The following is a 23,335-nucleotide window of genomic DNA, read 5'->3' as shown; positions in this document are numbered from 1 at the left end:
ATAACTCAACACTGGGTTATGCATTTATTCCTTAGCATAAGATCTTTTATTTTAAACTTTTCACTTTAAAAGTTCCTGTTTACAAATGATTGTGATTTATTTTGGTCATGATGAACCAGTAATTTCACCCAGGAGGTGGTATAGTGTTTTGTCCCTGTGAAGTGCCAGTGTCTGTACTTGCTCCAGTTGGAGCTGTCTATTATCCTGTTTTCCTGCTCTTAACCCTCAGCCCTTTCAGCATTTCTTTAAGTCCCGCTTGAATGTTGTGGTGAACTCAACATCATGAGCGGTAATAATGCATTCTATATTCAAATGGGCTTGTGTATGGAAAAAATGCTACCACTTTCTAAAGTACTGAACGTTTTTGTTAAAGTCGGTTCAGTAATATAGCTTTTTCTTTAATGATGGTTACTGATGTTTATTGCATTTTGATGAAGTTATAGTTTGATGCCGATTAATGAATTTTGTTCTCTCCTCTCCTTGCCCCATCTGGAATCTCCTCTCCTCTCCTGCTGCCTGATGCTTGGATGCTGTCTACAGGACATACCTACTGGATGGGTTAATATCGCTTTTCGTTTTGTACTTTGCTGTGATCTCATCTTCCTCTATCATGCTGCAGTCTTTTATTTGTTTCCTTTCTCTTGAATAATGGTGGGGAGTGGGGACGTGGGGTGGCCAATAATTTGATTGACCATCAGGTCCAGAGCATGTTGATGAATAGAACAATCACTTTCAATAAATAAAATAAGAAAGTGGGATTGCAAGTAAACAGCTATAATGTCTGGCTCTTTCCCACCATTTACAACCATTGCTGATTTTAAAAAAGATATCAGGAGGGAAGGGTTATTTTGCCAGAGACTAATTTCCCTACGGAATCATGATGTGAGTGCAATAATTGTTATAGACCATGTATGTCCAATAGGAGTTACAAAAGCTACAAACTGTGAATTCTGGAAATTTGGAATAAAAGTAGAAATACTCAGCAGTTGAGGCAGCATCTGGGGAGAAACAGAATTAGTAGTTCTGGTCAATGGCCCTTATTTAGGGCTGATCATCAACCTGATGAACTGTTTCTCTCTCCACAAATCCTGCCTGACTAGCTGAGAAATGTTCTCTTTGTGCGAGAGAATAGAGTTATCTTGGGAACTCTGCTAAAGTTTGCAAGGTATTAGTCACGCCCCTATTTGGAGGGTAGAAATTGGTGATGCTAATGGTGGAGTGGTTAAGGCTGAGGCTTAGAGTCTACTGCTTGAATATTTCCACAATCCTCCTTAACCCTTGGAAGCGTGACTTCATGTGGCAAGTTGTCTCGATTTAACATTGCAGTGCCTGCTTAAGCACACTGTTCAGTGGTAGTAGATAAATTTGCACCTTTGTACAAGAGTTAGTCAGCAGGTTGCAAAGCAATGAGTGGGAGCCTGGGCCAACTAAGACAGGGCGATGAGTGAGTAGGATAGGACGAAGGTGAACATTAAAACATTTGGGTGTGCAGACTCCACATACCATGTGGTGTTACTGTTGGGAGTTCAAGACTCGAGCTTTTACAGCATGAGAATGCACGAAGTTATATTTTAACATTGTCTTCAGTTCTGAGCTCGTTTTTATATTTGTTTTCTTTCCTTTTCAATCTCTTTTTCCTATTAGTATAGCGTATCGTCGTGTCATTCATGTGTATCAGTATGAAGTTGGGGATGATCTGGCTGGAAGGTCTTTCTTTCTTTCCTACTGGTTTTTCTGTTGTTTATAATGCACTTGCCGTCTGAATGGGCTTGACCCTGATACTAACATCACTGCCATAAGCTTGCAGCTTTTATACTGAATTCTTTAAGAGGCAGGGCTTGTCGTGTAAAATAAATGGTGTGCTGCCATACTATCCCTCCCAGCACTTTGGTAGGTGTAATATTGCATGTGGTAATTGATGGCAAAGGGTCTCAGTTTTGCCTGAGTGAGAGAAATGAGGGATGATTGAACTTGGAATCTGTGTCATGGAGGTTTTTTCTTCTCACTCCTCCCTTGAAGACATTGATGCCTTCCCGGGCACTTGCAAATCTTGCCAACTGGTCAATATGACCACCAGTGTGTCAGCTTGTTCTTTAGCCACTGGACGCATTGTAATCAAGAACTATTCTGTGCTCGCCAAACTTGCATAAATGAGTAGCTCCCTAAAAAGCAGGAGCAGAGAGCCTAGCTGATAATCTACAACACCACACCCCTAACAAAACATAAAAGATGCTGAGGCTATGGACACCTCCTAATGCCTCCCTGGCCATGGTTTAGGTGAATTCAGCATACAGCAGGGATTGAACCTGTGCCTTGCTGATTCACCTGGTTCACTTTTTCAGAGTCCGGGGAAAGCAACAGCTCTGGTTTCTGTAAATGGCTTAAAATTTCCAGAGCCCAGGTGGCATACGTATGAGCAGCCATCTCTCCTCCCAGGTGCCCCATGAGACTTAATTTGATTCGAGGTTTGTTCATCCCAGACTGTTTACGCACTGCTAGAGACTGAGGGCAGATTTTCAAAAGTCTCACTGGAGATTTGAAACCAATTCAGCACTCTCTAGAATTGATTTCCTTCTGATGCAAAGCTTAATTCCGATCATTGTGTTCTAAATCTGGAATGGCGACATCCCTCTTCGCAGTTTGAGCTTCAAGATGTTTGGCTTACTTTACAGATGGTTTTGAATTGAAGCTTGCAAAAATATTATTTGAAATGTTTTATTTTTAATTTGGTTATTCACACGGTCTGAACATGAATCCCCACGCTAGCAGAACCTTATCAGGTGCATCATTTGTTCATTGTTTCAACTGACAATCCAAATGTGTAGATGTGGATTCTTGGACATCTTGAATGATCCCTTTACCTAAACCGAACACTTGAGAGACAGAGAGCCACTTGACCAAAGATGTCGCTCCTGAATGATGATTGCACTGAGATACTCTATATTTGTGAGGGTTGTGTTTCCATTCTGGATGGATATGATGGTCATCCCATGTTGGTTACTCTTAAGTTGCATTGTTAACACACAGGCCTCCATTACCTTGTGGTTGCTTCACACTGGTTTTCAACAAGTAGCATAACATCATTGAAGAAATGAGCACCCTAGCTTTGCATTCAGAGGAAAGGTTTATATTCCGCTTTAGTTTTAATTTTAATACTGTATTTAAATCTTCTGAACTGTTAGTCTCTGTCGAAACCAATAAATGCAAAGAAGTTCAAACTTCCAGTTTATAGCTGAAAGGATAATGCAACAACAGCATTCCACGTTTTAAGACATTTACCGTAACACAGACTAAAAGCACTATCGACAATATTGTGTAGAGGGGAATACTCTCCACCTTATTGTGGGCACAATCGAAAAAATGCACTTCACCAGTATAAATTAAAGTCCCAACACACAATCTTTTAAACCTGAGATAGTCTCCTAGCATGGGGATTCTCTTGTTTAACTAATAGTATAAATTCAGCAAAGTGGGATGTACACTATTAAAATTTAAATTTAATCTCTCAATGTACTGTTTCCTGTTTTACAAAATTTAACACCGCATTTATTTTTGCTGAACTGTTGATTCTGAATTGATTTGTGTGAGCCTTGTAGCCAGGATATAACACGTCATTTAGCTCTGATTCAAATTTAATGAAGTAACAACTGATTGAGTTGCAGCTGTAGAAAGACCAGTTTGTAGACTTCAGAATTAATTCCAGATTTCACACATGTAGACCGACACTATAAAGTGTTCACAAACATTTGTAAATTGATGAAATCAAGCTTATTTTCTCTCTCCCCATATTATTCATGCATTTTCTATGTTTTGGAGACCAGATAAGTTGCTATTGCTCCAGTTATTAGGGATTACACAACTCCAGTTATTAGGGACTACACAATGTCCTAATAAATACTTGTCCTTTATTGCTTATATTTATTCAGGCCTGGCTGAGATTGGGAAGTGGGTAAAATGGAGGAGGTATGGAGATTTTGTCTCTATCGTAGTGTTTCTAATGAAAGTGCCTGACTGTGTTGGATCCTATGTAACTGGATTTGGCCTGTTTAGCATTGTTTAGAGGATCATTCCTCCTGAAGTTGGTAGCATAAGCTGATTATTGATTCTACCTCCGATTATTGAATAAATGTGAGATTAACTCTAAACATTTCTGCCACCTTGTTTTGCATCTTAGTAGCTCAGAAGTAAACATTGCTTTGCTTTGTGATCGCTTTGCCCATCCCACAGAATAGAGGCTTCCATGGCACCTCTACTTGTCTCTAGAGCCAAGATCCTAACACAATTTAACAGTCCTATAACATGTTAATAGATGTTGGTTACAGTTTTCCTCCAAAACCTGAGTTTTCAGGTCAAGCAGTTTTTGGGGAAAACTGCAGTCCTGAATCTTGAACTTGCTGTTTCAATGACAAGATGGTGATTTAGCCAAGGTTATTTGAGATAACCTTATCTATTTTTAAATGCAGGACAGATCACAGGCATGTTAAATATCCTTTTAAGTCACAAGGGTGCAGGGAACTTGTACCTGTTCCTACAGTTTGCTTAATTCTGTCAATACAGTTTGCTTAATTCTGTTAATGATCCTTTTTTTTGGCAAGCATCTCTGATTTTTAACTGGGTAACCAATCTGTAATCTGCCCTTGGGTTCTGATTTTAATTCACTCTTTTGATGAGCATGGAATCTTCACATGGATTTTTCTTTTTTAAAAAACTCACCTAAAAAAGATGCACCTAAACAGTGTGCATTGTTCCATTTGATTTTCTAATTATATTCAACCTGATTACAGGTCTTGCATGGTGGAGGAGTCGGGAACACTTGAATCACAGCTTGAGGCAACCAAGGTAGTTCATCATTCTTATTAGAACAAAGATTTCAACTTCCGCTATGTTGGTGCAGGGGTACTTAACTTCTATCAGGTGGAACATAGTCTTTCCAAAATGAAGTTCTCAATTTTCTCATGACATTTTGAGAGGACAAATGATGGATTAAAGTAAAAGTTTATTTATTAGTCACAAGTAAGGCTTACATTAACACTGCAATGAAGTTACTGTGAAATTCCCCTAGTCGCCACACTCCGGCCGGCACCTGTTCAAGTCAATGCACCCTAACCAACATGTCTTTCAGATTGTGGGAGGAAACTCACACAGACACAGGGAGAATGTGCAAACTCCACACAGACAGTGACCCAAGCCAGGAATCGAACCTGGGTCCCTGGCACCGTGAGGCAGCAGTGCTAACCACTGTCATCGTGCTGCCTCTTCCACAATGCTGGAATGTTGGTTGATGAATTGCAGATTATCACTAGAAGAAGAGGGAAAGTTATATTTTTCAGCACAGAGGGTTATTATATTTGAATTAGAGGGATTTTTGACAACGATGATTATACATGGACAGGGAAAAGGAAATGGGATTAGGAAAATTCCATTTCAGCAGGGAAAATCCTGTGCTATAATTTCAGTGGATCTTCAGGGTTTTATCTTTGAAAATTGTTTAAACCAGCCAAGCTTTGATTATAGAAAGTGTTTTAATTTAAACCGGACCACCCATCAAGTTTGATTCTAACATGGAGAAAAGTTGATGATTCATTCACTTGTACATAAAGTAGCTGAAACATTAGTTCTAGAAAAAAATTAAACAGAGCTGTTTGATTCCTGTATCAATCATTTGATTCAGCAATGAAATTGGAAAATTATTTGCTATGACAATTATCTTTTCTAACAATTTGAACACCTTTTCACCCTTTCCATTTGGAATGTCCACCATGCATTATATTCTTGCACACCTAGCTGCTTGGAAGAGGAAACCAGTGATGAGAAATAGAGTGGGTGATGGAGAAAACCAAGCTTAAGATATTAGATTGTGAGGAAGTACCCACAGTCTTTGACTGTATTTTCTGCTCTTTCACAGAGAAAACACCAGGAGATTCGGGCAATGAGGAGTCAGCTGAAAAAGATTGAGGACCTGGGGGCGGCTATGGAGGAAGCCTTGATCTTGGACAACAAATACACAGAGCACAGCACTGTGGGATTGGCACAGCAATGGGACCAGCTGGATCAACTGGGAATGAGAATGCAGCATAACCTGGAGCAACAGATACAGGCTAGGTAATCACTAATAGCTGGACATCAGTGCACAATTTGAACCTAAATCATTTAGTGCTCGGGTGACAAAACCAAGTATCTTGGCAGGTACCTCATCCACTAGGTTCTACATCCTCTGGTCTCTCTCGCTGCTTTCATTTAGGGTTGCTGTTACGATAGAATAGGCATAGAATGGTTACAGCATGGAAGCAAGTCATTCAGCCCCCGTGTTGGCTCTCTGCAAGAGCAATTCACCCAGTCTTCCTGGCCATTCCCCCTTAGACCTGCAAGTTCTCTTCTCTTTTTTGAAAGCAATGATTGAATCTGCCTCCACTACACTCATGGACATGCATTTCAAATATAAATCTATCACTGCATAATCACATCATTGCTTCTTGCCCCTGGCTCTCTCTCTTTCTGCCAATAGGAACAGTTTCTCCCTATCTAATCTGTTCCAGATCCCTCAGGATTTTGAACACCGCTTATCAAATCTCTTAACCTTCTCTAAGGAGACGAGCCCCAGTTTATCCCATCTATCACATAAGAATCTTTTCTGCATCCCCTCTGATGCCTCCTTGTTTTCCTAAGCTTGTAGTTCCAGAACTGGACACCAATACTGTTTTTTATGCAGATTTTAATTGTCTTGCTTTTGTACCTCTGCCCTTATTTATAAAGCCCATAATCCCATGTTTTATTAATTGATTTCTCAAACTGACAGACCACCTTCAATGATTTGTACTGACCAAGGTCCCTCTGCTCCTGCACCCACTTTAGAACTGTATGCCTTAGTTTTATATTACTGCTTCCTGTTCCTCATGTCAGAATTAATCATTTCACACATCTCTGCATTAAATTTAATTTGCCACTTGTCCATCCATTGCACCAGCCTATGTCCTCCTGAAGTTAATGGCTGCCCTCCTCACTGTTCATAATATTTCCGAGTTTTGAAATTGCGCAGTTCATTACAAGAAAAGTAGGGGTCCTAAACACCAACCCCTGCAGAACTCCACTATAACTCCTCCTCCAGTCCAAAAAGCAACAGGTCACCACTACCCTGTTTCCTGTCACTCATTCAGTTTCATGTCCATACTGCTCACATCTGTCATGTGGCACTTTATCAGATGTCTTTGGAAGTCCATGTACAAGTTAGTTAAAACAATTCCAGTCAAGTATTCCCATTTTAAGTTGTTCCATTTTACAATAAAAAGCAATGAGTTGCTCCTCATGTTGGAGATCCATTGGGTGAGGAAATGTCTGAGATGGATTGCCCTCAGCTTCCAGCCTCAAATGTGAGTCTAGTGTTTTATAACCTGTCATTCTGGGAAATATGCTAACTTCTCATTGGTATGTTATCTTAATTCCTATTATTTTTGTACTACCTGCACAATGGAGGGTTAATTTTACATATTCATGTTAACACAGCAGAGCATTTATTGGCAATCTGTACATGATATGGTCCAAGTGCAGGTCAGTGGGACTAGGCAAAAAATGGTTCGGCACAGACAAGAAGGACCTAAAGGCCTGTTTCTGAGCTGTAATTTTCTATGGTTCTATGAAGGTCCATTTCTCTTAAATTTGGAAATTGCCCCAAGCTCACATTTTGCACATTGCATCAATTTCCATTCACACTCATGAGAGGAACAGGAATTTATAAAGTCTAAACATTTATGAAAATATCAATTTCTTAAATTTTATAGGAATACAACTGGTGTAACAGAGGAAGCCCTTAAAGAATTCAGCATGATGTTCAAGTAAGTGAATTTAATTGAAGTAATTTGTGTGGTACATTGTCACTCTGCTGCCACAGTACAATATTTAACTGTATTCTTTTCCCCAAGGCACTTTGACAAAGACAAATCAGGACGTCTGAACCACCAGGAATTCAAATCATGCTTGCGCTCCTTGGGTTATGATTTGCCAATGGTAGAGGAAGGAGAGCCAGACCCTGAATTTGAAGCTATTCTGGATGCTGTTGATCCCAACCGGTGAGACCAATCTGTCATAAAATAAATCCTGGGATTGGGCTTGACGAGTTTGTCCTGTGATCATCTGAGCCATGCAGATTAAGACAGTCCCAGCTTTGATCTGCTCCAGTTTGGGTGGGAAAATTAGTTGCATCTGATCTGATGATGCATCCCACAGTAGAATCGCCACTTGATGTCCAGGCTCTCATGTAATTAATAGTACTGTAGTTGAGGTTCAAGAAAGATGACTATGCTCTTATAAGCTTGTATATACAACAGTGTGTTTTTCAAAAAACAAAAATACTTAGTTATTCTATCTTATGGTATTATCAATCACATATGTCATCATTCACACACATTTAGCCACCTTGCTATCCAAAAATGGTGACAGTTCTTCTAACTTCACTTTCACTCAACGCATAGAAGCTACAAAAAATGTTTTTCCATTTAAAAACGGTAACTGAGGTAGTGTTTTGTTTTTCTTGCATGTTCATGTTTGCTGCTTTTGGATTGCAGAGATGGATATGTATCACTACAGGAATACATGGCCTTCATGATCAGCAGAGAAACAGAGAACGTTAAGTCTAGTGAGGAGATTGAGAGTGCTTTCCGTGCCCTCAGCTCAGAAGGAAAAGCATTTGTCACACGTGAAGAACTCTATCAGGTAATGCAGCAACTGTTTCACTCGTGGGCTTCCCTTTCCTCAAAGAGTGGTTGCTGAGTAAAACTTCACCAACATGTCCTATGAACTGTACGATGCAATGACTTTAGTCCCACTCCTAATGCTGACATTTGACTGTGGTGTCCAGGAGCCAGCTATGGAGTGCACAAGGAGTTGACAATAGTTTAATAATAATTGAATAGTTAATAAAATCAAACTAACTATTTGATGTACTTAAGATTCAGTTAATATGTTGAAATTCTTCTGCCTTGTTTCTAGAACCTGTCGAGGGAACAGGCCGATTACTGCCTCTCGCACATGAAACCATACACGGATGGCAAAGGCAGAGAGATTCCTTCAGCCTTCGACTACGTGGAATTCACACGATCGCTGTTTGTGAACTAGAAGCTCTTGAAACCTAAGCATTATCTGCTAACATTAGCTCTGCATGTCTATGTCTAATCTTTGTGCAACTAAAAATCGTTCCGTCAGACTTAAGTAAATTGGCTTGCTTTTGTGCTTTGCTTGGAATTTTTTTTTACTACTATAATCGTTAATGCAGTGTGCTCAATAAACACTACTGATTCAAATAGGACTGTGTTGTGATGTATTGTTGAGGATGGGCGATTTCCATATCATTCTAGGAAGACCCCAGTAACTGCTTTGTACCCTTCTACCTTCCCCACCCCCCCCTCCACTGTTGAAACTTTTGTCAAAACTGAAGCTGTCACTAAAATGCCCTTCCACTGTCCAAAAGGATGCTGGAAGTAAATTCTATAACTTTAAGGAATTTGGATAAATACTTGAAGGTCTTGAGAACTATAGACAAGCAGCAGAAGGGGATGCTGTAACTAATTGCTAGTTTTTTGATTCCAGAGCTACAATATGGTTTATGATTCCTCTAAAGCAGCATTTATTAGACTGTGTGGCACAAGGACTGGCTGCTGCAAGGGTCTTACGGCCACACCAGTCACTGTTGGTCTCCAACAGACTAAAAATGAACTACTGACTACAGTCCAAACAACTGCAAGCTTATGTAGGGAGATCTCTGCAGAGTGTACCTTCAATCATAATGTTTGCATTTGTAGAGTAGCCGAGACTGCTGTTGATTGTGGTTACATTCAGAAACTCTGAGCATTGTTCAAACAACATGAGCTTCCCTCATTAGCAACTGGTATGGATCATCTAAAGTTAACTTGAATATCTTGATCTATTATACTTTTGCCACAACTGAAAATAAATTGGGCATTTGACAAAATTAATGTTGCCAAATATCTCCTACCCAAAAGAAAGGTTTGTGAAGTTACTGGGCAAATAACTTTTATTTCTCAGATCGCCTACATTTCTCTTGCCTTCTACTAACAGTGTCCCAACACATTGCAACCTGCAAATTCTAATGTTTATTTCATCCCCAGAATATAGATCACACTCGTACTGTGTATTGCAGTAAAAAAACTGACAAATCCTAATTTCCACAATTACTTATCCTAATAGGATGTGGAGTTGCTGCATTGGACTGGGGTAAACACAGTAAGAAGTCTCTCAACACCAGGTTAAAGTCCAACAGGTTTATTCGGTAGCACGAGCTTTCAGAGCGCTGCTCCTTCATCAGGTCACTCACCTGATGAAGGAGCAGCGCTCCGAGAGCTCATACTACCAAATAAACCTGTTGGACTTTAACCTGGTGTTGAGAGATGACTTACTTGTCCAAATATTTTAACTTGTATTTATTTAAGTTAAAAACATTTTTTGAGCTAAGAATAGTTGTATGACCCAAGTGTTGATTAAATTTTGTAACCCTAAAAGAACACACACCTACATTTCCAGCAGAACAAGTTAGAACCATAGAAAAGTTACAACACAGAAGGAGGCCATTTGGCCCATCTTGTCCATGCCAACCTGAGGACCCCTGATGCCTTTCTAATCCCACCTTCCATAGCCCTGTAACTTTTGGCACTTGGGTGCTGATCCAGGTACTTTAAGAGTTTAGGAACTCTGCCTCCACCACCAACTCGAGCAGCCAATTCCAGACACCCACCACCCTCTGTGTCTAAAAAAAAATCTTCATGTCCCCTCTACACCTACTGCCACTTGAACCTCTGTCCCCTGGTTTTAGAATTCTCCACCAAGGGAAATAATTTTATCCTGTCCACTCTATCCCCCTCAATTTTGTACCCCTCAGCCTTCCTTGTCACAAGGAAAGTAACTCCAACCTGTCCAATCTCTCCTCATAGCTACTTTTCTATCCCTGGCAACATTGTTAACCTCCTCTGCCCTTCCTGTAATATGGTGATCAGAACTACACACAATACTCTAGCTGCAGCCTCACCAGTACGGTTATATGGTTGAATGTTAGGATTGTGACTTCTGCCCTTGACTGTGCTGATGAAGATGCCTGCGGGCAAATCTGCTCAAAGAGCAGAAAAGTGACTTGTGTTGCAAAAGCTTTTGGGCGGGGATTACTATTCAACACTTTTAGGAGGATGCCCTTCACAACTCTACATTGTCAGGGGTCCAGACCGCACCCCTCATTTGAAGACTGATGCTGGTTTGCAAATTCACCTACAAAGTGCCTACATCTCTCTTATTGGACATAGCTGCAAAGATATAGTCTCCTGGTGGCTCAGGATTATATGGTCATGGGTTTCCACCTATATTACTGGCCTGATTATGGGCCTCTGCAGCTTTACAAGGCCAATTGGGAAGTCCAATTTAAAAGTTGCTTGATGCAGTTTCTGCTGGATCACAGCTTGTGCTCCTGAATTTGATGCAGAGGTATGTCAAATGAATTTTAGCCCCTTAATCTTTATGTAGAATATACAGCATTGAAGAATAAGTTCACCAAGTCCATGCCTGAACTTTGCTTGAGTAGAGCACATCTCCCATCAATGTATCAGTATAACTTTCTATTCCCTTCTCCCTCATATGCTTATTTAGGTTGCCTTAATGTATCTTTATTATTTGCCTCAGCTACTCCTTGTGTAGCAACTGCCACATTCTCCGCACACTGTAGTTTAGGGTGGCATATGGAACACTTGCTTTCATCAGTTGTTGCATAGAATACATGAGCAAGGAGGTAATATTGGAGCTAAGCAGACCATTGGTTAGGCCACAGCTGGAGACTGTGTGCAGTCCTGATCACCTCACTATAGGAAGGATGTGATAGCACTGGAGAGGGTGCAGAGGAGATTCACCACCCTGTTGCCTGGGATGAAGCCTTTGAGCTACAGGGAGAAACTGGATTGTTTTCTTTGGAGCAGAGAATGCTGTGAGGGGATATGATTGAGGTGTTAGATGAGGGATATGGACAGGGTGAATAGGAAGCAGCTGTTCCCCTTGGTTGAAGGGTCAACCAAGAAAGGGATAGTTTTAGGGTAAGGGGCTGGAGGTTCTGAGAGTTAAAAAAATCATACCATAGTGAGAATCTGGAATGCACTGCCTGGGAAGGGAGTGGAGGCCAGAAACAATACAACAGGGGCGGCACGGTAGCACAGTGGTTAGCAGTGCTGCTTCACAGCTCCAGGGACCTGGGTTCGATTCCCAGCTCGGGTCACTGTCTGTGCAGTTTGCACATTCTCCCTGTGTCTGCGTGGGTTTCCTCCGGGTGTTCCGGTTTCCTCCCACAGTCCAAAGATGTGCGGGCTAGGTTGATTGACCATTCTAAATTGCCCCTTAGTGTCCCAGGATGTATAGGTCAGAAGAATTAGCGGATAAATATGTAGGGATATGGGGATAGGGCCTGGGTGGGATTGTGGTTGGTGCAGACTTGATGGGCCGAATGGCCTCTTTCTGCACTGTAGGATTCTATGAACATTTAAAAAGTATTTGGATGAGCACTTGAAATATCGTAACATTCACGATTATGTGACGTGAGGGAAATGGGATTAGTGTGGCTTTAGTGGTCATTATTGTCAGTGCAGACTCAATGGGCCGAAAGGCCTTTTCTGCACTGTACGGCTCTTTGAGTAATATTTAAATATGCAAATAAAAATGTTTACAAATGCAAGTATTAAACTTTCAACAGACTTAATTGAAATATTAACATGTTTTTATGTACATTAAATCAACCTATACTGTACAACACTGAAGGTAAGTAAAATCCTCCAGCCACACTTCAAAAATTCACCAGCCAACCTCTCTCAGTCTTTGGTCAATCTGCAACTTCATTAGCAAGCTGCTCAAGGACAGTCACTTCTCTTGGTCCTTGCTTTGTCAGTTCAGCACTCAGCTGCCAGACTTTCACACTTCCTTCTGCATTACCAGCTGCAAGAAGCTCGGGTTGCTTGGGGTTAAATGCCAGACAGTAAACTGGTTTCTTTTCTATATTCTGCTCAATGGAAACTGCCGGATAAAGAGAGCTCTGCCCAAGGTCAAAAATCAACACGGTTCCTATAGAAATAAAAGGAAAGTTCATTTCAATCTTCAACAGTAAAAATCCCTCCACACAAATTAATAAATTCCATTAACCATTTCAGGTATAAGAAATTTCAAATACAAAAGTTTCATCCCTAATTATTTTAATATTTCAAAAACCAAGATAGAATGTAAATTGCTACTGATGTTAGCCCAGATTTAACAGGTTTATGGGAATATATTAATCTGATTATAAGCACAGTCTACATTCATATTGCATAGTCCCACAGGTCTGTCATCAAACATAATTTGATACCAGGCCACAAGGACAGGGGATAGAAAGCCTGGTGCGCAAGTTAGATTTTAATAAGTGTCTCCAAGGTGGGGAGGTTTAGGCTGGAATTCCAGAATTGAGTGTTAAGGCAGCTGAAGGTAGACACAGGTGTCAACGACAGAGTGGCGAACATTAGAGACATTGCCAGATCAGGAGCTAATATCAGCGAGCACAGGGCAAAAGGGTAAACGGGACTTGGTGCGAAAGAAAGACATGCACTTACATAGCACCAGTCCATCGTGTGGTAGTGGGATTAATCCAGATGTTACACACCTGGAAGCTCTAAATCTGGAGCTCTCTGCCCTGAAATTCACCCACTGAGTCCAAACCCAGCACCTCCAAGTTTGATCCAGTAATACATCTTACCTTCTCCTGTAGCAGCAGCAAAAACTAGAGGTCGGACAGAAGACCAGCGAACACTGAAGAGATAACTTTGAGATAACTGAAGAGAAAGAACTGGCTCAGCCTGCAACATGGAATAAAGGTGGACATGCCCATCGGTGCCAGCAGTTAGGAAGAGGTTCCTGTGTGAACAATTGACAATTCACTCAGTGGACAATACACATACTTGTTCATAGCTTTGCAGATTGGCCCAGTTTATAAAAGATTTGTATTTTTGTCATGTCTTTCACAACTAAAATGCCCCAGAGTTCTTTACAGCCAATGAAGTATTTTGGAAGTGCAGTCATTAATTAATATAGGAAGTCAATTTGTACACAGCAAGATCCCACAAACAACAATGGGATAATGACTGGGAAATCTGTTTGCAACGTTAGTTGAGGGATAAACACAGGCCCACAACACCAGGAAGAACTCCCCAGCTCCTTTTCAAAATAGAAACTAGAAGCAGAAGTAGGCCATTCGGCCCTTCAAGCCTGCTCCGCCATTCATCTTGATCTTGGCTGATCAGATAGTGTTGCTTTTACATCTATCCAAGAGGGACAAAAGACAGCACAATTAGAACAGCACTTCTTCAGCACTGCACTGGAGTTCACTCATCCTAATTTCTGCAAAGAATGTCCTCTGGGCAGTGAATTTACAAAAACAAAAGTACACTTCTGTCTGAATAGTTTAGGGAGAACAAAAGGTCACATGAGTTATGTAAAGCCAGATGTGATGAGGTGGTTCCCTCATTCTGCCATCCCAAGGAAGAGTTGATCTTTGGCTGCTACTGAGATGGTGGATGCTGTTTTGTTGAATTCCTTCAAAGGAGAACTGGGTCTGTTTCTGGCTGTAAGAAGTTTAACAACACCAGGTTAAAGTCCAACAGGTTTATTTGGTAGCAAAAGCCACACAAGCTGCAAGCCCCTTCTGTTTCTGGCTGGCAGAGAGATCATTTCAAAAAGATAGGTACGGTAAAGAAGGTCACCGTGATTTCCTGGACTAGTTTTGATCACCTAAGGGGGAGCTTCCTATTTCCTCCCCCCAAACAGAAGCCCACCCCAGCTCTTTTCCTGTGTCGCTTTGTGTACTGACCTGTGGAATGGCGAGCAATCAACAGCATGAACAGGACCACGATGTGGAGAGAAGGTGAACTGAGCCGGAGCCTTCAATGGAACAGAGCCAGAGCTTGGTGTTGCATGTGCCAGAACTTCTGTTGAACACTTCAACACATAACCACCTTCCACACCAGCAATAAACACAGTCTTATCCAGATGAGAGAAAGAGAGAGAGGTCACACCAAACAAAGTGTCCTCACGAGCCTGTGGATGATTTAAGATGCATAAAAAGGATGGAACAGAAAAGGATATCATGTGTAACTAACAGGGTCCATCTTATACAAGATGTAGGAACATGCGAACTAAGAGGGGTATTTAAGTATCTCAAGTCTGCTCCCCCACCATTCGATGAGATCAGAATTAATCTGCAACTTAACTCCTTATACCCATCTTTTCCTGATAGCTCTTAATCCTATTGGCGAACAAAAATCTATCTATCTCAAGTTTAACAATAATATATCTAGCATCAATTGCTGTTTGCAACAAAAAAGTTCTTTTAACACCCTTCACTGCTGAAAGACTTGGTTCTTTTTAAATAATGCCGCCTAATCCCAGACTCTCCAATCACTGGAAGAAGATATTCTATCTGTTCTCCTAATCTTGAAAACTTTGATCAAATCACCCGCCAGCCTTCTAAATCTCAGGAACACAACCCTAATTTGTGCAATCTCTTGTAATTTAACCTGGGGTATCCAGGCATCAATCTGGCTAATCAATGCTGCACTCCCAGCAAGACCTATATATCCTTCCATTAACTGCTCACTCCAGGTGTACAACAGTTCTGATTAACTCTGTTTCTCTCTCCACAGGTGCTGCCAGACCTGCTGAGTTTTTCCAGCACTTTCTGTTTTTTATCTCTTTGCACTACTGTTTCTAGCCTTTCACCATTTAGAAAATATATTCTATCCTTCTCAGATCTAGGGTGGATAGCCTCACATTTGATTACATTAAAACTCTTCTGCCACAGTTTTGTCACTCATTTTACGCTTCCATTTACATTGCTTACAATGCAGTCTACCTTTTCATAGGAAGTAACCCTACAGTGCAGAAAGAGGCCATTCGGCCCATCGAGTCTGCACCGACCACAACTGCACCCAGACCCTATCCCCACATCCCTACATATATTACCCACTAATCCCTCTAAACTATGCATCCCGGGACACTAATGGGCAATTTAGCATGGCCAATTAACCTAACCCGCACATCTTTGGATTGTGGGAGGAAACCACATCAGCGAATCTGGGTAGGTGGCTAGCCCATTATCTAAGTGATTAAATAATCTTTATCCTTTCATGGGATGTGGGTGTTGCTGGCAAAGCCAGCATCTGTTGCCCATTCCCAACCACCTTTGAACTGAATAATTTGCTAGGCTATTTCATAGGGCAGTGAAGATTCAATCCCATTACATGTAAGCCAGACCAGGGAAGGATGGAAGATTTCCTTCTGCAAAAAGGACAATAGTGAAGAACTAGGATATTAGCCCTAACCAAGTTGATCCAGCACAGCTACAATACTGGCATCTACCCAGCAATGTGGAGAATAACCCAGGTATGTCAGTACACAAAGCACAGGGCAAGTTCAACCCAGGCAATTACTGTCCCATCAATCTCCTCTTGATCAGTAAAGTAATATTCGCGCCATACAAGTGCAGTCAATCACCATCTCCAATGAGAGAATCTAACCATCAGCCCTTGACAATCAATGGCATTATCACTCAATCCCTACAAACCCTAGGGAGTTACTATCGATGAGAAACTCAACTGGACTAGCCATACAAACACTGCGGCCACAAGATCAGGTCAGAGGCTAGGAATCCTCCTGACTCCCCAAAGCCTATCTACCATCTATTAGGCACAAGTCAGGAGTGTGATGGAATACTCTCCCTTGCCTGGATGAGTGCAACTTGAATAACACTCAAGAAGCTCAACACCATCCAAGACAAAGCTGCCTGCTTGATTGGCACCCCTTCCACAAACATTCACTTCCTCCACCAATTACACCAATGGCAGCCATGTCTACCATCTACTCAGTAAGAAGTCTCACAACACCAGGTTAAAGTCCAACAGGTTTATTTGGTAGCACAAGCCACTAGCTTTCGGAGTGCTGCCCCTTCATCAGGTGAGTCAGTCACTCACCTGATGAAGGGGAAGCGCTCCGAAAGCTAGTGGCTTGTGCTATCAAATAAACCTGTTGGACTTTAACCTGGCGTTGAGAGACTTCTTATTGTGTTTACCCCAGTCCAATGCCGGCATCGCCACATCATGGCTACCATCTACTCACCAAGCTTCCTTAGACAGCACCTTCCAAACCCACGAGCACTACCATCTAGATGGACAATATGATGAATAGTCAGATGCTTGTATACAAAAAGCCCATTGCCTCGCCGAACAGTCGCCAAGCAAGCTATAGATAAATCTACTAAAGGTAGTTATTTATCAGATATGAGAGACATTCCACTTACCAATTACAGAATCTGTGAACTACAGATCATCCCTTTGTTCTTTCACCCACCTCAGGTCTCTACATGCTCAAAGACCTGTTAAATCTCTAAGTTCTGATGAAAAATCATCAACCTGAAACATTAACTCCATTTCTCTCTTCACAAATGCTGCCAAACCTGCTGAGTGCTTCTTGTATTTTGTGTTCTTTAGATTTCCAGCACCTGCAGTATTTTGTTTTGTTTTGTTAGCACCATTCCATAGGCAGTGCTTTGGGATTGAGGATGATTCACTTCCATCCAGTTTGATGGGTTCTGAGATGACTGATAATTTTTTTTATTCATTCCTGGGACATGGGCGTTGCTGGCTGGCCAGCATTTATTACCCATTCCCAGTTGCCTGAGGGCAGTTGAGAGTCAACCACATTGCTGTGGCTCTGGCATCAGATGTAGGCCAGACCGGGTAAGGATGGCAGATTTCCTTCCCTAAAGGACATTAGTCAACTAGATGGGTTTTTCCGACAATTGACAATGATTTCATGGTCATCAGTAGATTCTTAATTCCCGGAAGTTTTTCTTGAATTCAAATTCCATTAGCTGAGTATCTGGATTAATAATCTAGCGATAATACCACTAGGCCATTATCTCCTTTATAAATCCAATCCACAATCTGCAGACTTTGTCATATGCAGGGCACTTGGTGCTTGAAGGATTGGGCAAATGAAATGTAGAGGTTTGTACTCTCTCTGATGCCTTGACTTCACCTCTGCATGTTCCCGACAAAGTATCTCAATGTGTTCAGCACCTTCCCCAATTAACCTCCATTTTGATCAGTCACAGACCAGGGACTCCCATGAGTCAGCAGCAATGTTTGACCTCTTCAGGGGCGCTTTGAGGACATCCCTAAAGTATTTCTGTTGTCCTCCTGAGAATTTCCTACTGCGACCAAGGTCTGACTACAGCAGTCTTGACTTGTCCCGTCCGACAAAGCTGGTTACTACCTAGATGTTAAGGCACATTGGCTTGGGAGAACCATTGCTGTTGGACCACCCGTCCTGTGCCCAGATTTAGAGGATCATGATAAGGCACAGCAGGTGGTATAACTGTAGTTTTGAGGTGCCTGTCGCAAATTGTCCAAGTCTCCAAAGTATATAGAAGGTCATTATTGACCAGCAAACCATGACCAAGTCTCAGATTTGTGAAATCCTGGTCCTCAAATACTCTTGACCTCAGTTGACTGAAGGCTATTGGAACATTAGATGGGCTGATGAATTTCGTTGCCTATGTTTGCCTTCATCCAAGAAAATGGTCAACATGGGGCGACAATGCTGCCTCACAGCGCCAGGGACCCGGGTTCAATTCCAGCCTTGGGTTACTATTTGTGTGGAGTTTGCATGTTTTCCCCATGTCTGCGTGGGTTTCCTCCGGGTGCTCTGGTTTCCTCCCACACTCCAAAGAAGTGCAGGTTAGGTGGATTGGCCATACTAAATTCTCCCTCAGCATACCTGAACAGGCGCCTGTACTGTACAGGAACTGTAATGAAGTTACTGTGAAAATTCCCTAGTCGCCACACTTCGGCGCCTGTTCAGGTACACTGAGGGAGAATTTAGTATGGCCAATGCACCTAACCCGCACATCTTTGGATTGTAGGAGGAAACCAGAGCACCCAGACGAAACTCATGCAGAAACAGGGAGAATGTGCAAACTCCACACAGACAGTGACCCAGCCGGGAATTGAACCCGGGTCCCTGGCACTGTGTGGCAGCAGTGCTAACCACGGTGCCAACATATGCCAAATCTTAGACATGCAACCACTAACACCTACCAGCTGCTGCAGTCTTAACTCTCATCAGTTATACAACAGACATCCTCCATTATGATGGCGCAAGAGCCTATAGCCTTATTAAATGCAAGCTGACGTTGAGACAAGGCGCTTTAAATATTCTAAAGTTCAAGCTTCTATGTAACTGTGGAGTTCAGACATCTCATTAACATCAATAGGATACTTTTAACTAGAGTCTGAACCTCCCATAGACAAGCCCACTCCTGTTCCAGAGACTATTCACCTTGTGGAGTTTGATGTTGCGCGGCATCTGCTGTACAATCAGGGTGAAGCCATCCTGCAGAACCAGCTGCCCTCTTCCATCCATCTGCCATATCAGAATCTTCCCATCAGTGCTTGCACTCAGAACATGAATTCGGTTACTGCGGCTTAAACTCGGGATCCACTGCACCTGATTTGAAAAAAAAGAGTTTTGTTTTAAAACTCAAATATTTCAAGAAAGCAAAGAAAATGTCCAACTTGTCCCTTCCTTCCTTCTACCGAAGTTCACAATATGCCCTGCTGCTGATTGTTCTCTGGTTGAGACAGTGAAGGCTGGCAGGGTCTCCCACGGTGAGAAATGTAGACAGTGTGGAAGTGGTGGGGAGGATGGAAAGGAAGAAGCTGCTGCATTAGACTTATTGGATTTGCTGCGTCAAGGGGGGGTTAATCAACGTGTTAAAAATTATAAGAACAGAAAATGCTGGAAATACTGGAAAAAGAGGGGGTGATCTTACCAGAATTTGTCAAAGTGTCAGGTTTAGTCAGAAAACTGGGGTGTAACTCTGCAGTTGCACAGACCAATCTTCTCTCCAGATTTTGAGCCACTTTAAAGAAAAAAAAAAGGAGTGAGCGTCACTCTAGTGGGGCGGGATGCTTAGAGCCAGCAAGAGGCTCTACAGAGTTTAGGGTGCAATCTTTAAAGGGTTCCCCAATCATAAATAAAAATAACCTCCCCCTGACCCCCCCCAACACACGCGTGCACACAATCATCACCGACACTTCAATCCCTCACTAACCAACTGCTCTCTCCCACCACCACACCTACATGAAGCCCCCCTCCCCCCCCCCCACCAATGGGGCTCCCACTAGGGCCCACCCCTGGCACTGATGTGAAGCCACGTAAATGAGGTATGAATATTTAATGAGGGAGGAGGAGACCCCTTAATAATATTTAAATGTATTAAAATCAGATGGGTATGAACCGGATTATGTTGCTGGCGAGCGGTGGGGAATATAAAGGAAATCACAAGGTCACAAACCTGAAATGTCAACTCTTTCTCACTCCACAGATGTTGCCTAACGTCCTGAGAGAAATGCCTTTTGGTTTTATTTCAGGATTCCAGCATCCACAGTATTTTACTTTTCTGTTAAAAATGATCACTGGTCTCCACTCTGCCTCAGCCCATCTGCTGCTGAAACTCTCCGTGCCTCTCTGGCACCTCCAGGCTCAGGCTATTCCAATGCATCCCTGCATGTTGCACCCTCTATATACGTGAACATGCAATCCACTGCTTATCTCCAAACTCATCCCAAGTTCTGTTCAGCCCTAATCTCACTGACCTGCACAGGATCATGATTGGACAAAGCCTTGATTTTAAAATTCTCACCTTGCTTTCAGATCTCCCCATGGCCGTGCCCCTCCCTTTGTCCATAACCTTCTGCAGACCCACAACCCTCCCAGGTCCCTGCCGTTTCTTCGATTCTGGATTCTTGTGCCTCCCCCATCCTTTAGTTCAACCACTGGCAGCCATGCCTTTAGCTGTCTAATGCAATGCCCGCTCTTAACCTCTCCCTGCCTTGTGGGAAGTTTTAGAGACCAAAGTTATCGCAATATCTCACAATGATACTGTTTTTAAGATTATGGGAGTGGAATGATCGGTTTGGGAAAAGAATAATAAGGCAAGAGGTGTGCCCACAACGTCTGACTAGATAATAGTGATTGAATAATGGCCCAATCCCAGGATCACCATTTGGGTGATGTGGCAAAGATCTGCAGACGAAACCACACTCTGGCTTGGGCCATGGGCTGAGAATTCCAGCCCAAGTTGCCTCACATTAAAATGAATGAAGACAGAACTGTGCAAAAGCATAAAATACCCAGATATGGAAAATCTTTAAAAAAAACAAAATTCTGGAAAACACTCAACAGGCCAGGCAGTATCTGTGGGTGGGGAGCAGAGTTAACGTTTCAAGCCAATGACCTGTCAACGTATCTGGGAGCAGTTAAAACATGCAAGAGACTTCAAGCAAATAGAGAAACGGAGGGAGGAAGGAAGGAAAGAGCAAAGGGAAGAAGGTCTGAGAGATCAAATGTTAAAATGAATGATTTTGCAAGGCGAAAAGGAGCAATAATCAGACAGAGAAAGAAAAGATGGGTCTAGAGGAGCCAAAAAATGACAAAAGCAGAATCATTGCTAGCAGCTGCCATCCAAAACAGAAGTTATGATCTGAAATTGTTGAACTCAGTATTGATTTTGGAAGACTATAAAGTACCTACTCAAAAGGGGAGATACAGTTCCTCTAACTTCCACTGACCTTCATTAAAACAGTAAAGGAGATCGAAGACAAAAAACGTCTAGTGTGAGAATGGAGGTGGAGAATTAAAATGACAAGCTATGGAATTGTAAGGCAGGGAACAAAATGAAAGGAGAAATCCCCAGCCACTGTGTTCAAGAAAGCCTGGAGAGACTGCAGCACCCTCAATACAACTCTCAAATACCAGATAGGACACTGGCGGCGGTAAAGAATTGCAGAAGGCATTTCACAAAACAAGTTTTTTTTTTAAATCTCAAAATCCCATTTGACTCTTACAGTCATTCAGTGACTGATCAAAATGTTATCAGATTCTAAGATAAGTAGGGCGATAAGAACAAGAGGTCATTCAGCCTGGTAAGCCTTCTGCCACCTAGTTAGATCATGACTAATCTTCCATCTTAACTCCATCTACTCTCCAACAAGATCTCTGTCTCAGTTAGGCTTTATCTGGGGTTAGCATCTGTTCAGTTTGCCATTGGCCAGTCTGAGTTATTCTAAAAAATAAAAACAAAGGTGCCTTCATTTTGATTTAGTTGTCGGAGGAGTGTGCACAGGTTGGGCTTTTCCTCATTGCATAGTTACGAATGGAAGTAAACTAGACCAAAATTTCAACCAGTCATTGTTACACTGCCGGAAACTTGCCAGATTTTCCCCCTGTTCACAGTCATTACATGTTGATGTTGAGGAGAGGCTCGAGCAGTTGACTGGACCCCTCCTGGTTCTATGTACCGGAAATGAATTACAGTACAACATAGAGTCCCTTCAAAATAGCCTTCCAATAGCCATACAGTGATGATATTGTAAATGGAGACTGACGGGTGGAGGAGGTACAGGAATGTGAGATACACAGAACTTGCATCAGTGTCAATCTCCCTGCAGAATCCACAAGGCAAAAAAGATGTTAACAAGGCAAGGACAAAAGGATTTGAATAATCCAAGCTAAGACCTTTGGGTGGCACGGTGGCACAGTGCTTAGCGCTGCTGCCTCACAGCACCATGGGTCCTGGTTTGGTTCCTGGTGTCACTGTCTGTGCGTAGTCTGCACGTTCTCCTCGTGTCTGTGGGGGTTTCTTCTGGGTGCTCCGGTTTCCTCCCACAGTCTGAAAGACGGGCTGGTTAGGTGCATTGGCCATGCTAAATTCTCCCCCAGTGTACCTGAACTGGCGCCGGAGTGTGGCCGCTAGGGGATTTTCACAGTAACTTCATTGCAGTGTTAATGTAGGGCTACTTGTGACACTAATAAATAAACTTTAAACTTTTTTACCTGATAAACAGGCTCACGGTGGGTATCCTCGGACATTCCCGATCTAGCAATTAAAGGGTCATCGTTTTTACTGCTGTTCCACACTAAAACTTCTCCATTGTAAAGACCACCTATAGAGGACAGCACATTCACTGAGGTAGAAAGCAATTTTTTATACTTTTCACACAGAGTTTATTCATAAATAAAAGTGAGCGAGGAAATTAATATCAATAGAGAAAAAAGTATGGAGAAACTTAAGGGTCTGTAGTCTGACAAATCCCCAGGACTTGATGGCCTACATCCCAGGCCTCTAAAGAGATAAATACAGAGATAGTGGGATGCTTCAGTTATGATTTTCCAAAATTCCCTTTATTATTGAATGATCCCAGCAGACTATAAAGAGCAG

General features: G+C 42.1%; 2 protein-coding genes across 15 annotated transcripts in view; one reads left to right on the top strand and one right to left on the bottom strand.

The window, feature by feature from the left end:
* The window catches only part of sptan1 (spectrin alpha, non-erythrocytic 1), a 99,686-nt gene extending 90,393 nt beyond the window's left edge, over positions 1-9,293 (top strand). For 9 of the 13 annotated variants that reach the window (XM_078226211.1, XM_078226212.1, XM_078226210.1 and 6 more), the window contains 8 exons: positions 541-558; positions 1,645-1,707; positions 4,785-4,839; positions 5,906-6,102; positions 7,776-7,829; positions 7,917-8,063; positions 8,559-8,706; positions 8,983-9,293. In XM_078226211.1, coding sequence (XP_078082337.1) covers positions 541-558; positions 1,645-1,707; positions 4,785-4,839; positions 5,906-6,102; positions 7,776-7,829; positions 7,917-8,063; positions 8,559-8,706; positions 8,983-9,108 — 808 coding nt within the window. In that variant the 3' untranslated portion in view covers positions 9,109-9,293. The remainder of the gene's footprint in view (positions 1-540; positions 559-1,644; positions 1,708-4,784; positions 4,840-5,905; positions 6,103-7,775; positions 7,830-7,916; positions 8,064-8,558; positions 8,707-8,982) is intronic. The other 4 variants (XM_078226214.1, XM_078226213.1, XM_078226216.1 and 1 more) reach the window with 2 other exon arrangements.
* dync2i2 (dynein 2 intermediate chain 2) overlaps positions 1-23,335 on the bottom strand; it is a 62,826-nt gene that overhangs the window by 16,316 nt on the left and 23,175 nt on the right. The window contains exons 4-8 of one of the 2 annotated variants that reach the window (XR_013499324.1): positions 22,951-23,060; positions 19,393-19,560; positions 14,867-15,093; positions 13,757-13,914; positions 12,838-13,092 (exon numbers count right to left, since the gene is read on the bottom strand). Coding sequence is in view for 1 of the 2 variants with exons in the window: in XM_078226222.1 (XP_078082348.1) it covers positions 12,854-13,092; positions 13,757-13,914; positions 14,867-15,093; positions 19,393-19,560; positions 22,951-23,060 (902 nt within the window). In the remaining variant the exon portion in view is untranslated. Of the gene's footprint in view, positions 1-12,714; positions 13,093-13,756; positions 13,915-14,866; positions 15,094-19,392; positions 19,561-22,950; positions 23,061-23,335 lie in introns of those variants that run through there. The other variant, XM_078226222.1, reaches the window with a different exon arrangement.

This window comes from Mustelus asterias, chromosome 13 (genome assembly GCF_964213995.1).
Source record: "Mustelus asterias chromosome 13, sMusAst1.hap1.1, whole genome shotgun sequence".
Classification (NCBI taxonomy): domain Eukaryota; kingdom Metazoa; phylum Chordata; class Chondrichthyes; order Carcharhiniformes; family Triakidae; genus Mustelus; species Mustelus asterias.
Note: the sequence above shows the minus strand (reverse complement) of the source record. Positions and strands in the feature narration are given on the sequence as shown.